At 39.9% G+C, this 17,126-nt stretch overlaps 1 protein-coding gene across 1 annotated transcript in view; it reads right to left on the bottom strand.

The window, feature by feature from the left end:
- Positions 1-17,126, bottom strand: part of Gas8 (Growth arrest specific protein 8) — a 40,770-nt gene that overhangs the window by 1,569 nt on the left and 22,075 nt on the right. The window contains exons 8-11 of the mRNA XM_076183536.1: positions 12,058-12,144; positions 3,842-3,949; positions 3,344-3,445; positions 1-2,079 (exon numbers count right to left, since the gene is read on the bottom strand). The exon at positions 1-2,079 is cut by the window's left edge and continues 1,569 nt beyond it. Of these exons, the coding sequence (XP_076039651.1) occupies positions 1,918-2,079; positions 3,344-3,445; positions 3,842-3,949; positions 12,058-12,144 (459 nt within the window). The 3' untranslated portion in view covers positions 1-1,917. The remainder of the gene's footprint in view (positions 2,080-3,343; positions 3,446-3,841; positions 3,950-12,057; positions 12,145-17,126) is intronic.

Here is a 17,126-nt window from a genome sequence, read left to right on the forward strand (position 1 = left end):
AGTTGAAACTGCATGTGTGTGGGTATCTCAGTATTACTGAGATACACACACACGTGCAGATTCAACTGACAGTTATAACTGAATAATTGTAACTGTCAGTTTAAACTGCACGTGTGTGGCCGGCCTTAGAGTTTGGGGGCCCATGAATATCAAAGTTCAAAATTGAAATAGGCAATTATGTGTGACGTATCGGCCTCTAAATCAGTCTGTGGCAGTACTTCTCTAATATAAATTTATCTCCAATAGAAATAGAAATAATGACTGTGGTTAGTACTTGTCTTAAACGGTTGTTTCCTAATTTGTGACAACCTCAGGTTTGTATCACTGGATTCAGACGGATTTTCCAAGGTAAATGATAAGTCATTAGCGGCTGTCTATAACCACAACCTAGGGACGCTCCCAAATATCGCTCAGCGCACCCTTAACACTGCTGCTAGGCAAGAGATAATTTCTGCTGTCCACCCTATATCAGATGCCACGGTGATCACCGTGCGGGCTGTGTAACCGTCCTAACACGAACACCCTTGGTATTATTGTCTCCAGTGACCCATAGTGACAGACAATATTCCCCGGAGACGGGGCATGATGATTGTATGTAACATTTACATAGTGCCACTATCTCGCCATCACCATTTCGGGGGATCCTGAATGATTATTGTATTATGTCTCCATTTAAAGAATGTGTGTAATATATGACATGTCCTCTAACACAATGCTGTGATAGATGTACTATTGTTTGCCCCCACGGGCGTAATAAATTTATTAAAACCAAAAAACCTATATCAGAACCAAGTCAGGGCCTAATTTAGAGCTAAAGCTGCCGCCGCCGCTGCTGCTGCGAGTTTGCAACCAAGTGCAAACTGGCTCACAGGGGACGGTGCACTTGCTTTTATTTAGTTCCATCGCCTCGAGACGACAGTCCTCGTGAAGGGAATTCATACACGCGCGTCCTTAGTGACGGATCTATCGATGTACGAAACACTGTTCAAATTATGAATTATCTGAATTAAATATTTGTTTAACAAATTAATCATTGCAATCTAGACTTTTTCTGGGCCCTCCTTTCCGAAAGGGGGGGGGGACTAGAAAAGGTCTCACACCAGCACATTTTTTTTTCCTCTCAAGGGTCCTGTGTGTGTGTGTGTGTGGTGTATGTGTGTGTGTGTGTGTATTCACCTTGGTCTTTGGATCACGTGTTGGACTCGTGATCGACAGCTATTTCCCTCCCGGAAGAGAGCTCAGAGCTCGTATGACCGATCTATGGGTAATGCTACGACCTTACACTCACACACACACCCAACTCCCCGCCCACGAGAGTTTGAGTAACGACTCGAGGCGCAGCGATACTGAATTAATTTCAGCCCTGGGCAGGATTCGAACCCAGTACCCCCGGTACCACCGTGCTGTGAGTCTGAGCCTCTACCTACTGCGCCACCGAGTCGTGTGTGTGTGTGTGTGTGTGTGTGTGTGTGTGTGTGTGTGCGCATGCGCGTGTATGATTCACCATGGTCTTGGATGACGTGTTGGATTCGTAATCAACGGCCATTACCCTCCCGGATGAAAGCTCATATGTGGCCCAGTATATGGTTAATGCTTTAACCTTACACCCACACTCAACTCTTTGCTCACAAGAGTTGGAGTGCCAGTCGCAATGCAGCGATGTTGAAATTTTCACCCTTGGGCGAGGCTCGAACTTGGATTGCTGAATTACATCGATCGAGCGCGGTATTCCTACACCACTGAGCCGTGTGTGTGTGTGTGTGTGTATTCACCTTGGTCTTTGGATCACGTGCTGGACTCGTGATCGACAGCCATTTCCCTCCCGTAAGAGAGCTCAAAGCTCGTATGACCGACCTATATGTGTGCGTGTGTTTGTTTGTGTAGGAAAGGCGGAAGCGTAGACGACCGCCTCCCAGACTATCCAGCGAGTGAGTCGCTCTTGTTTGCTTTGGTGGCCGCGCCACCGCCCTTGGCCGGGGCGGACTGCTCCTGAAGAAGCAGGTCGGAGTACATCCTCCGAAGAGTTGCCACTTCCTCCTTCAACCCTTTCACCAATTTGTTCTTCTCATCCACGATCGACTGTGGTGGCGGTACACCATAGTACAGTTCATTTGTTGTCGTTATTATTATTTAAGCAACATTTCGATAATAATGACGTTGGGAGACGTTCCACGCTAACGTGGAACGATAAGGGAATGACGTACAAGGCGCAACGGTTGTAATGATCGTTACATTAGAAACCGTTCGTTGCAGAATCGTAGTGAATGTGTCCATTGCATTTGGAAACGTTCATTGCAATAAACAGATTTATATGGTTGTAATAATTTGTTTCCACAAAGGCGTTAAAGGAAGGGGCGGTCAGCATCGTATGGCGCAAATTTGATTTTGAATCATTGATTGCAGAATTTTGAAGTCGAGGAGGATGTTATTGTCAATAGAGTGACGGTTACAAAAGTGAATTTGAATCGTTAGTTTCAAATTCGATATATGTATGTATATATATATATATATATATATTATATATATATATATTATATATATATATATGATATATACAGTATATATTATATATATATGTATATATATTATATATATGTATATATATGTATATATATATTATATATATATATATATATATATATATATATATATATATAATTTTTAGAGGTCGTGGAGGATGTCAACAGAGAAGACGGTTGCAGGAGTTGATTGAAGTTGACCATTGCAGGTAAGCAGCATGATGCCATGCAAAAGAAAATCGGAAGATATTAGAATGACGTCAATCTTCAGAGAGGAAAAAAATATAATGGACAAAAATCAATCCCACTAAAAACAATATCAGTATTTACAACAGGAAGTTATCAATCTGCCACACATAAAAAACGGAAATGATTCGAACAATGCCATGACATGATAGTCACAGGAGAAGAAAACGAAAATGACGTCACAGAAAACATAACGGGAAGCGGTGACGTCAGCATCATGATGTCAAGAAAAAAAAACTAAAAAATTAAAATAAAACCGTCTGTAATTGGCCAAAATAAGATCTATAAAGATGCATACCCGAAATGAAAAGATTATTTTAACTTAACCCTTAACACCCACCCTTGTTTGAATCAAACCAACCGGTATTAACCAATATGAATAAATAAGCCAGTATCGAGGCTCATGGGGAGGGGGGAGGTGAATGAAATCTCTTGACGACATCGTTTAGAAATACACAAAAACAATCCCAGCTGTCGACGAGTCTGTGAAGATAGGCTACTACACGGAAAGCGCGGAGTTTGTCTTTCAAGTGAATGAAATCGCCTGGCGGCAGGCAGAATGAACGTTCGAACCTCACCTCAAGTTGTCGGGTGACCTGACGCAGTGACGATGGGTCCAGATTGGTGGCAGACAACACCTCTGACAACACCGCCTCTCGCTTCTCCAGGGTCTCCGACACCTGCGCTCGGGCAGATTATTGATTAAGAGTTAAAGTTTTACAGGGAGGAGTTTTGAGAGCAGCTCTACAAGAAGATATTACAGGGGATGAAGACGCAGCCTGCAGAGGCACGACTCTTGGTCAGTGGTTCTTGATTTCTTCTCCTTTAGTATTTTGACCTTGTTTCTACATAACACTCGATTAGGTTTTTCTTTACCTTAGGAAATAAGAATTACACAAAGAATTCTTTGCCTCATGAAATATCAGTTACAATATATATATATATATATATATATATATATATATATATATATATATATATATATATATATATTACCTTACTCTCTCAACTTCATAATAAAAAATGCCTTCATTACTACTACTACTAAAGAAAAAATATATATATTCCTCCTTTACCTCGTTGAGTCTCTTCTCCAGAACGACATTGCGGAGTTCGCTGCGTTGCTGCACTTCCCCGACCACTGCGACGAAGTTGTTGTACAGATCGTCCCTCTCCTTCTCGATCTGCGCAAGACGAATTAGATGATCAGCGTTCACTAAGCTAATAATTTTCCACGCACACACACACACACACACACACACACACACTTTCAACGAACGGACGGCTTGAAGAACGTTCTGAAGAAAAGTGCAGATTGTGGATCCCAACGCAAAGAGAAGTGCCTTTTTGTATTTACAGGGTGGGGGGAAATTGCTCGTGGGGTAGTGGGAAAGTAAGGAAAGAGGAGAAGGGGAGGGATTGCTGGGGAAATGGAAGGTAATGAGGAAGTAGAGGACTTGGCCCTAACAGACCGCCGAAAAGTAAACAAGCGACCGCAAGACGAGCTGGAGGACGACGGAATGTCTAATAAGAATGTAAAGATTAGAAGTATAGATAGGAACAATACAGTAGAAAGTGATGAGAATATTTTCAAGGGATTTAAAGAGAGTGGGGGGGACACAAACCCCCCCCCCCCGACTGACAAGACTAGAGAAGAAGGTTGATAAGGTGATCGAGGACTTGGAGAGTAGGTTAGGTCATATGAACACCATTTTACAAAGGGTTGAAAGATTGGAAGAACTAGAAAAGGCGAATAAAAACTTAACTGATGAAATAGAAGACCTAAAAAGACAGTTAAGAGATGTAAAGGTGGAGAATGAGGAATTGAAGAAGAATAGTAAAGAAAACAGAGAGACAATAGCTAAAGAAAGTAAAAATTGGAAGAAAACCCAAGAAGGAAATAAGGTTTCATTCACTGACATAGTCAAACAGCAATTGAAAGAACATACTGAAGACTCAGTTATTAAAGTGATGAGACAAAAGGAGAATATAGTAAGAGATTTAGCAGACAAGAAGAAATGTATAATTATATTAGGAATGGAAGAGAAACACAACACAGATAGAACCACAAGAATCAAAGAGGAAAATGAAAAAGTAAGCCAATTACTAGAATCAGTTCAGGAAGATGAACCAGAAATTATGAAACAAATCGAAGAGAAATTTAGACTCGGAAAGTATAGCACAGACAAGACCAGACCAATTAAGATTAAATTCAAGTCACAAACAACGGCAGAGAATATCTTATCCAAAACAGGGAAACTAGCAACAAGTGAACAATACAAAAAGATATGGATAAAAAGAGAAATGAATAAAGAGGAAAGAGAGGAAGAAAAGCAGAAAAGACTGGAAGCTAAGGCAAAAAACGAGAACAGAACGGAGTCAGAGAAAGAGAGATACTATTGGAGAGTAGTGAACATGAAACTAAGGAAGTTCGACATACAAAAGAAAAACATAAGGGAAACAGAGAACACAATGGAAGTGGCAGAAAACTAAGAGTGTCTTACACAAATATAGATGGATTAATAACAGGATTGAATGAGCTGAATGATTATTTGAAGGAAAAAGAACCGGACATAATGGGAATTGTAGAAACAAAATTAAAAGGCCCACTACCACCCAACAGTGTAGGACATGATGCATACAATTATTGGATTAGAAACAGAGAGAAAAAGCAAGGGGGTGGAGTTATGTTCCTGACTAAGAAGGATATAAACGTGAAAGGTGTCATATATGGAAAGAATACAGTAGAGATGATTATGATAGAAGTAGAAGACAGAGATAAGAAGAGCAGAAAATTTGTGATCAATTATGTGCCTCCAAAAACAGCCTCATGGGAGGAGAGTGAACATAAAAGTATGTTAGAGGACACAAAGATAACATTAAATAAAATAATGGAAGATGGAGGAAGAATAGTTATGATGGGCGACTTTAATTGCAAAGAAATCTGCTGGGAAGAAATGACAGTAAAGGGTGGAGACGACTCATGGGGAAACACTCTACTTGAGATGATTATTGACCACACAATGACACAATGGATACAGGAGAACACTAGGTATAGAAATGAAGAAGAACCATCGAGACTAGACTTATTAATTACATCTGAACCTAGAATAGTGGACAAGATTGAATATAAAACACCAATAGGTAAAAGTGACCACATATTGATTGAACTGGAACTTAATGAAGAAAAATATATCAAAAGAAATGAACAATATAGAAAAGGAAGAATGATGTATGAAAAAACAAACTTTGATAAAATAAGAGAATTCTTTCAACAAGAAAACTGGGAAGAAATATACAAAGAAGAAACATCAGTGGAAAAGAAATGGAATATTTTGACAAAAATTTACAAAAAAGGAGTGGAAAATTATGTCCCAAGACAAAAACAAGAAAAAGAATATGTAAAATGCTGGTACACAACAAAAGTTGTAGGGAGTTAAAAGACAAAAGAGACAAAGCCTGGACCAGATGGAAAAAAGACAGAAAACCAGAAAAATGGAAAATATATACCAGTTATAGAAATGAATATGAAAAAACGTGCAGAGAGGAAAAGAGAAAATATGAAAAAGACGTCATAGAAAAATGTAAAGATCAACCAAAACTATTCTACAGATTTGTAAACAATAAACTGAAAAACAAACAGGACTTGGAGAAATTAAGACAAGGGGGAGTTGAATACACTGAGGAAATGGAAATGGCGGAAATTATGAACAAACATTTTAAATCAGTGTTTACAAGGGAGAACATACAACCTGAAGAGATTGAATGGAAAGAGAAAGTCCCCCCTATAGAAAAAATAGAAGTATCAAAGAATTAAATATTGATACAATTGAGTAATCTTGATGTCAGAAAATCACATGGACCAGATGAAATAGCAAACTGGATTCTGAAAGAATGCAGGAATGAACTGGCAGACAAAATACATAGCATAATAAACAGTTCCTTGAAAGAAGGAAAAGTTCCAGAAGATTGGAAAAAAGCAAATATAGTACCTATATATAAAGGAGGAAATAAAGAAGAACCTACCAACTATAGACCAGTCTCTCTAACAAGTACAATAGCAAAAATTTGTGAAAGAATTATCAAAAATAGATGGGTAATATACTTGGAAAAAAACAACGTACTAAATCCAAGGCAATTTGGATTCAGACAAGGACGATCATGCGTCACCAATTTAATATGTTTCCATTCAAGGCTAATAGATATAATACAAGAAAGAGATGGATGGGCTGATTGTGCATTTCTAGACCTAAAAAAAGCTTTTGACAAAGTACCACATAAGAAGTTGCTTAAGAAACTAGAATCTGAAGGAGGAATACAAGGTAAATTACTAAATTGGATGGAAGACTTTTTGCAAGAAAGAAAAATGAGAGTAGTGATAAGAAACCAGCACTCAAAATGGAATGAAGTAATAAGCGGTGTCCCGCAGGGGACAGTCCTGGCCCCAATAATGTTTGCTATATATATTAATGATATGGATGAAGGAATTGAAAGCTATATGAGCTTCTTTGCAGACGATGCAAAACTACTGAAAAGAGTGAAAACTGAAGAAGATTGTGAATCACTACAGAGAGATCTAAATAAAGTACAGGAATGGTGTAGGAAGTGGGAGATGGAGTTCAATACAAAAAAGTGTAGTATAATGGAATTTGGAAAAAGCAAAAACAGAATAACAGGATCATATAATTTGGGAGAAGAAGGAATAAAAAAAGTAGAAAATGAGAAGGACCTGGGAGTCATTGTTATGAATAATATGTCACCTGAGAAACATATAAATAAGATTTTTGGAGAAACTTATAATTTAATAAGAACAATCAAAGTGGCATTTACATACCTGGATGAAGAAATGGTGAGGAAAATCCTAATCACCCTGATAAGACCAAGATTAGAATATGCAGCAACAATATGGTCACCAAGTACAAAAAAATGTATAAAAAAACTTGAAAGAATACAAAGAGCAATTACAAAACTGGCCCCAACACTCTCAAAACTATCATATGAAGAGAGACTACAAAAACTTGAACTACAGACACTAGAGCAAAGAAGAGAGAGAGGAGATTTGATAGCTATTTACAGAATCATGAAAGGCATAGAAATTACTGATAGAGAGAATCTGATAAAATGGGATGACAGAAATACAAGAGGACACGGAAAGAAAATAAAAAAAGACAGCTATAGAAGAGATTTGAAAAAGAACAGCTTTCCACACAGAGTAATAGACAGTTGGAACAAGTTAGATGAGAAAGTGGTGTGTGCAAAAACAATACATGAATTTAAAAATTGTTTAGATAAAATGAGAAATGAAGACGGGACCCCACGAGCATAGCTCCCCTTCCCGTAAAATACAACTAGGTAAATACAACTAGGTAAATACACACAAGAGGGAGTTGAATACACTGAGGAAATGGAAATGGCGGAAATTATGAACAAACATTTTAAATCAGTGTTTACAAGGGAGAACATACAACCTGAAGAGATTGAATGGAAAGAGAAAGTCCCCCCTATGGAAGAAATAGAAGTAACAAAGAATGAAATATTGACACACTTGAGTAATCTTGATGTCAGAAAATCGCATGGACCAGATGATATAGCAAACTGGATTCTGAAAGAATGCAGGAATGAACTGGCAGACAAAATACATAGCATAATAAACAGTTCCTTGAAAAAAGGAAAAGTTCCAGAAGATTGGAAAAAAGCAAATATAGTACCTATATATAAAGGAGGAAATAAAGAAGAACCTACAAACTATAGACCAGTCTCTCTAACAAGTACAATAGCAAAAATTTGTGAAAGAATTATCAAAAGTAGATGGGTAAAATATTTAGAAAAAAACAAAGTGTTAAATCCAAGGCAATTTGGATTCAGACAAGGACGATCATGCGTCACCAATTTAATATGTTTCTATTCAAGGCTAATAGATATAATACAAGAAAGAGATGGATGGGCGGACTGTGCATTTCTAGACCTAAAGAAAGCTTTTGAAAAAGTACCACATAAGAAGTTGCTTAAGAAATTAGAAACTGAAGGAGGAATACAGGGAAAACTACTAAATTGGATGGAAGACTTTTTGCAAGAAAGAAAAATGAGAGTAGTGATAAGAAACCAGCATTCAAAATGGGATGAAGTAATAAGCGGTGTTCCGCAGGGAACAGTTCTGGCCACAATAATGTTTGCTATATATATTAATGATATGGATGAAGGAATTGAAAGCTATATGAGCTTTTTTGCAGATGATGCAAAACTACTGAAAAGAGTGAAAACTGAAGAAGATTGTGAATCACTACAGAGAGACCTAAATATAGTGCAGGAATGGAGTAGGAAGTGGGAGATGGAGTTCAATACAAAAAAGTGTAGTATAATGGAATTTGGAAAAAGCAAAAACAATAACAGGAGCATATAAATTGGGAGAAGGAATAAAAAAGTAGAAAACGAGAAGGACCTGGGAGTCATTGTTATGAATAATATGTCACCTGAGAAACATATAAATAAGATTTTTGGAGAAACTTATAATTTAATAAGAACAATCAAAGTTGCATTTACATATCTGGATGTAGAAATGGTGAAGAAAATCCTAATCACCCTGATAAGACCAAGATTGGAATATGCAGCAACGATATGGTCACCAAGTACAAAAAGATGTATAAAAAAACTTGAAAGAATACAAAGAGCAATTACAAAACTGGCACCAACACTCTCAAAACTATCATATGAAGAGAGACTACAAAAACTTGAACTACAGACACTAGAGCAAAGAAGAGAGAGAGGAGATTTGATAGCTATTTACAGAATCATGAAAGGCATAGAAATTACTGATAGAGAGAATCTGATAAAATGGGATGACAGAAATACAAGAGGACACGGAAAGAAAATAAAAAAAGACAGCTATAGAAGAGACTTGAAAAAGAACAGCTTTCCTCACAGAGTAATAAACAGTTGGAACAAGTTAGATGAGAAAGTGGTGTGTGCAAAAACAATACATGAATTTAAAAATAGTTTAGATAAAATGAGATATGAAGACGGGACCCCACGAGCATAGCTCCCCTTCCCGTAAAATACAACTAGGTAAATACAACTAGGTAAATACAGTTTAGATTAAACGAGATATGGAGACGGGACACCACGAGCATAGCTCCCTTTTCCGTGAAATAGAACTAAGTAAATACACATACACACACACTTAACAGCATTTACAATGTCGGCGACATCCACCGGTCGAATCCACAAATCTCATTGTCGAGCTTACAATTTTCGTCCGGGGATCGAGTGACGGCCCTCGAGATGCACCCTCAATGTGAGTAAGGAAAGGTAAAGGGTCGATCTGTAATCTACCTAGACGGATATATAAAAGAAAACGACGGAAAAAATAAACGTAAAAATAATTCAGCGGGTTCACTCTGTGTTACATACGAAAGCATTGGCAGGAAGCCTAATTCGTAGATGCAACCATGTAAAGACAATCACACACACAGTAACTTTGTGTGTGTAGTGCGTGTTTGTGTGCGTTGCTTTGCATATGTACACATACAAGTCAAATAATTTGATTAATCTACGTAATGATACATACATCCAGATATGTATTGACAAATGACCATACCCGTAGTCGCCTCTCACCCCTGGTAACACCTCAACCCATTTATGCCAGTAATTCCCGCATCCGCGGAATAAATCGCTTGATATTAGCCAGAATAAAGCCTCTAAAATTCAACAGATGGGACAAGAGGGTAAATGCTCTGAATGTGTACATAACATATACTGTTCAAGGAAAACCAGCTCAAACAGAGTGTTAGGGTCGGCCATGCGCAGAGGCACGTTACAGGCACAACTTTGGCACAAGATGCCTTCGAGAAAGCACCTCCCCCACCCTCCCCACCTTTGCCCGCAATCCTCCGCCTCTGGCCACCTCTTCCTCCTCCACTAGGGGGTCCACCTGCATGCGATTTATTTTTTCTTCGCCGTTTTGTTGCTGGTCTTCCACATTTCTTGTCCTTTCTGTTCTTGTCATTATCGCTACTCGTTTTTTATTCTTTAAGTTCTGTTATTATTTTTACGCATTCTTCTGCCACTATTACTACTACTACGACTTCGATTACTACTTCTATCGCTATAACCATCACTACTACGAGTGCTACTACGACTACTACTACTATCACCACAGCCACTATTAATGGCTACTACTACTACTACTACTACTACTATTACTACTACTACTACTACCACTACTACTACTGCTGCTGCTGCTATTACAACTACGCTATTATTACTACTAATAGTACTGGTACTATGTGATGTTCATCATTTGTCTATCTTGCCCTTGTTCTTTTGCTACTCTCGCCGTTATTACTATTCTTCTCTTTTTTTTTTACTCTTTACTTCCTCCATTTTCTTCTTAGGTTTACTTCTCTATTCTTCTTCCTCTTTTTGCTTCTTATTCTTCTTTTTCCTCTTATTTTCTTTTTCTTCTTCTTACTCCATCAAACTCCATTACTTATTCAAACTTACATCAGCTCCACAGAAACCAGCCCCCACACGACAATCAAGACCCTCACAAGCACGACTGTGTTCAAGACACTATCAAGCTTCAACATAATACCAACATAGAATATGTCTGGCCAAAGAAGCCAAGTACCTCTGATGCAATAACCACAAAAGACTATAGACTTTTGTGGCTATTGTGGTTATAAACAACCTATCCTACACTTCCACCCAGACAACAACACAAAATCTCTTCCTTGAATGACTTATGGGCTAAATCGATAGCTGTTGCTGATTACCTCAAAGTTGTAAGTCTCCTGCGAGAGAGACCTGAGACAACTGATTGATTGATAAACCCCCAAACCAAACTATCAATCAACTAAACGCCGTGACGGCACATGACCATACGCACCCTTCTCTTTAATCCCTGTGTTCTTTGACATGTTCCCATGTAGATCCTTCATACATATCTTCAAGAGTATATACCAGTGGTTCTCAACCTAGGGACCATGGCCGGTTGCTAAAATTTATACATTTCTATATAATGTGAGAAATATAAGTATGAATAAACCATGATTCTGTTCTGGGAGAAGAATTATAAGATAATCATAATTATCAACTTTGTGATAAAGCAAAGGGCTTCCCTTCATCAACATTTTATTGTATTTTGTATTTGTATTTTTTCCCAACATTTATTGGCGAGGTGGGAATTGGGAGAAAAAATGAAGGGGGCAATGGAGTGAAAAAGACTGAAATACACTGGTATACACTGTATGGGTTACAAGAACAAGCTAGACTCCTGAGGTAGGTCTCAGCTTACCTTGCTGGCCTTCTGGCGAAGAACCTCCATCTCCCACTCGAGGCTGTCCTTCTCACTCTTGAGGACCTTGACTTGGGCCTGGCTCGTCTGCAACCACAGGTAAGATGCAAGTAAGTCTACGCCCCTCCCATCACATTATATAATTACATCGCACCAAACACAACATAAAAACAACTATTTCAGTATTTTACTCAGACATTTACAATAACCTGCACTTAACACCCCACAATGTATTCATACAAAAGCACACACCACGAGCATAGTTCCCTTCCCATATAATACAACTAGGTAAAATACACATACATGCATATACCAAAGGCTTTTTCCCCCTTACACGGCGGGGGGGGGGGGTAGCCAAAAAGAAAAAGGCATAGAAACCACTCCCAGTCATTCCATTCCCTACATATCCCACTCCCCTCCACCCTCCTCCCTCCCTCTTCTCTTGGCACCTCCTGGATGACTGGTCGTCCCTGCACCCTGTCCACTGCTCTGGGTCAGAAGCAGTGTCGCAAGACACAGCACATCCACAGCAAGGCCGCTTCATAAGTTCACCGACCCGCCCTCTCCGTCCCCTCATGCAGAAAAGGAGAAGACGGGGAGATCTCTTCGGGCTGCGTCAAATTTTTACTCGTACAGACTTCCTCACCCCCATCCCCCACCCACTCCCCCTCATGCATCACAGCATCATCCATACAAAACCCTTCTCCATTCACCCCTATCTTCTGTCCTCTCCCGTCCTTCCTCAACAGACATTCCTCTCTTTTGTAATGCCCCTTTCACCGCATCCATCCATCTCATCCTAGGACGCCCCCTCATATTCACTCCTTCCACCTCTGCCTTCCACACCTCTTTTACTAATCTTTCTTCACTCATTCTTTCCATGTGTCCAAACCATCCCAATACTCTTTCATCAACCCTATCTCCCAGCTCCCTTTCCACCCCTGTTCTCCTCCTCACATCCTCATTCCTCACTTTATCTAGCCTAGTAACCCCTATCATACTTCAGACATTTCATCTCAAATACATTCAAACTCCTTCTCTCTTCCTCTTTTATGTTCCATGTTTCTGCCCCGTACAGTGCTGTTGGCACAATCACTCCTCTTAGCATCCATTCCCAAATGTCTATTTCTCATTACACTTTTTAATCCACCAAGGCATTTACTCGCTTCTCTCAATCTACATTCTACCTCCACCCCCACTCCTCCCTTTCCCACCACATTCGCACCCAAGTATCTAAAACTATCCACTTCCTCCAGTCTCTCACGCTTAATGCTCACTTCCAGCTTACTGTCACTCTCTCCCCTTGTATATCTCATCACTTTACTTTTGCCCGCATTTATCTTCAGCTTCCTTCTTTCACACACCTTCTCAAACTCTGGCACCAACGTCTTCAATCCCTCCTCTGATCCTGCTACAAGTGCAGTGTCGTCAGCAAACAACAGCTGGCTTATTTCCCACTTTTCTCCATTTCCTTTAACCATCTCCAACCTGACCCACTACCTTTGCATTCACTTCTCGCACCACCCCATCCATGTATAGATCGAACAGCCAGGGTGACATAACACATCCCTGACGAAGTCCCACCTTTACCTCAAACCATTTACTCTCTCCATTTCTAATCCTAACACAAGCTCTACTACTCTCGTAAAAACTCTTGACTGCTCTTAACACCTTTCCTCCTATCCCATATATCTGCAGTACCTTCCACAGTGCCTTCCTGTCTACCCTGCCATAAGCCTTTTTCAAATCCATAAAAGCCCAAAAAACATCCTTACCTTTTCCTATAGTTTTCTCACATATCTGTCTTACCACAAAAATCTGATCTACACAACCCCTACCTGTCCTAAAACCACATTGTTCCTCACCAATTACTCCCACTGTTTCTCTCCGAATCCTCTCAATCAAGACCCTCCCATAAGCCTTCCCAACTACACTCAACAAAGCTGATCCCTCTGTAACTACTTCACTCACACTTGTCCCCCTTTCCCTTGTAAAGTGGAACTATACAGGCACTCCTCCAGTCCTCCGGCACTCTACCCTCTCTCCAGCAACATTAAATAACCTCACCAGCCAGTCCACTATAACTGTACCTCCTTTCTTCAGACATTCTGCATGGCATCCATCCAACCCAGGTGCCTTACCTGCTCTCATCATCTTAACAGCTGCTTTCACTTCATCTTTCCCAATTTCTCCTCCATTTTCCTCACTCATCACTCTCATTTTCTTAGCACTTCCCACTGCAACTACCTTTCCCTCCCTATCCTCCTTCACATTTAGCAACTCCCTAAAATACTCTGCCCACCTTCCTCTCACTGCCTTCTCTTCCATTATCATCTCTCCATCTGCACCTTTTACCTTCTCTTCTCTATTTGATTCGCCTCCTCTTCTTCTTTCAATTTCTTTCCAAAACATATTTTTATTACTTTCAAAGTGTTCTGTTATACTCTTACCCCATTTCACGTCTGCTCTCCTCTTTGCTTCCTTTATCTTATGCTAAACTTCTCTTCTCTTTACTTTGTACCTCTCATACGATTCCCTCGTCCTAATTTGTGGCCAATCTATGAATGCCTGCTTCTTCTCTTCTACACCCTTCTTTGCTTCCTCATCCCACCACTCACTACCTTTCCTTCTATTTCCTCCCGCCATCCTTGTTCCACACACCATCTTTGCACACCTTTTGACTCCCTTCTTGAACCATCCCCATTCCTCCTCCACCCCTAGTTCTACTCTATCCTTCACTCTCTCCCACTCCTCTCTCAGCTTTTTATACTCCTTCTCCTTTTCTTTCTCATTTAAGCAGTTCACTGTAAGTACCTCCCTACCTTCTGCCCTTTTCCTCTTTCTCCACCAATTTACTTTCCACCAGAAAATGATCTCATATTCCCCCACCTTCTCCTGGTCACCACTATATTGTCCATTAAGGCTCTATCTGCCACCCCTCCATCCACCACCCTCACCCATGTGTACTTATGCTTGACTTTCTTCCTAAACACTGTATTTGCTATCATCAACTCTCAAGACACATCTCCACCGTCAATTCTCCACTACGATTTTTACCTGGAACTCCATACTTCCCAATCACTCCGTCTATTGGTTCGTTTCCTACACTAGCATTAAGGTCTCCCAATACAACTACATTGACATTTCTCCCTAATCCCTCTATGCACTCATTTATATCTACCCATAAAGCCTCCCTTTCCTCTACGCTCTTCTCATTACCAGGCCCATACGTACTTACAAAAACCCACATCTCCCTTCCCAGCTCCACCTTCATCCACATCAATCTTGATGAAACCTCCTTCCACTCCACTACATGCTTACTTATCTCTTCACTTACTAGTATAACCACCCCTTCTCTCCCTCGTCCCCTCTTCACTCCTGAGTACCTTCCAGCTACATTCCCAAACTCACACTCGCCCTTCCCTTTCATTTAAGTTTCAAAGCCAGCACATCCATCTTTCTTCTCACAAACATACTGCCTATCTCTTCCCTTTTACTCTCATCTGTACCACATCCACGCGCATTAAAAGAACCAAACCTTAGAGTACTGGTTGGAAAACTCCCAGACCCTCTTATGTCTTTATTTTTTTTTATAGGAATGTCCCCTTTGGGGCTACAGGTAGCAGGACTTCTAATCCCATCCCCCGTCCCGTTTTTTGTCGCCTCTTACGATTCAAGTGGAAAGACTTGGTGATAGCATTCTCTTCCCCCACCACAGGGTAGGCGAAAAAAGGAAATGAATATTCAGAGAAATGGTACAGGGTAGTAACAAGGGATTGGGGGACAGCATAACGGAGGGACAGCCGTAGTATAAAAGTGTCATAATTTCTCTATGAACAGAGTTTTCCTCTATCACAGACAAAATGGTGTGTGGCTCTGGTCCGTAGGGGCGCCCCATATAGACCCTAAAGTATCAACTGGATGTTATTTTGCCACCATAACATGCAGCCAATACCCCAGACGGGTAAAATACACACATATCACAAAACAAATATTTCTTAACAGTTTGCCAAATTCTATACTCCAATCCTCCCCAACCAAGAAATCAACACATCAGAAAAATCAGCCCCATGACAGACAAGATTTTTATTGGTATCCCACATTCAGGTCACCACCTCCCACTAGTCACCGTTTTTGTTTTTGTTTTCACAGCGGGACAGATAATTGAGAAAATAATGAGCGCAGGCAGCATAATTTTTTTTTTCAATACAATACAGTGAATACACAAAAATAAAGACAAACATTTATCTACTAATACACAAAATATGTACAATGAGGTGGCGGGCCGGATGAACTGCCCCCGCGGGCTGTAGTTTGGTGACCCCCTGTAATAAAACAATACCGACACGGATTTGACCAAACTGCAACAGACAGCATTTGCCCAAGATGCAACCGTCACATGGAAGACGCAGAGCACCAAATACTATATTGTCCTTCACTCCCTCTCTCCAGACAGTAACACTGAACCTGTTCATTGATTGACTTGGGCCAAACAGGTGCAACATGTTTCCTGTTGGCGAAGATCGTGACGATAGATTTTTTTCACCAAGATTTCTTTACTCCATTCAATTCCATTAATTGCATGATTAATGACTGTATATCATCGTGTACAACTCTGCATCTTGTGAAGTGCAACCGGTTTTTTTAAGATCATGTATAAAGCGACCTTGGCTTTAGAAGTAAATTTTTGTACGCATTCTTCTCAAATAAGAAGTGATAATTTACAAAAAAATTCATAGCTGTGCTTTTCTTAGTTTCCATTTTTTTTTTACAAAGCCACTCGAGAATACGGAGAAAAAATAATAATAACATAAAACATGTGATAGAAATTATTTGTAGATTTGGTTGTTATGGATTGTATTTTACCATTGCTTCTATCATTTTTAGACAATATCGGGCCGCTGTCTTGCCTTATCTTCTATTCCACATATTGGTTCAATCACAAGTATTCATATATATTTTTTCTGTACTATGAGGGTGGCCTCTCTTTGTGTAGTTGCTTGAGTGGAACAACTAGGGAGGGGGATCGTCTGGCGATTTGTAGTTCTTCCGGACACGTGGTTTCTGGT

Source organism: Oratosquilla oratoria, chromosome 4 (assembly GCF_046742065.1).
Source record: "Oratosquilla oratoria isolate Oo_2021 chromosome 4, ASM4674206v1, whole genome shotgun sequence".
NCBI classification, from domain to species: Eukaryota; Metazoa; Arthropoda; class Malacostraca; order Stomatopoda; family Squillidae; genus Oratosquilla; species Oratosquilla oratoria.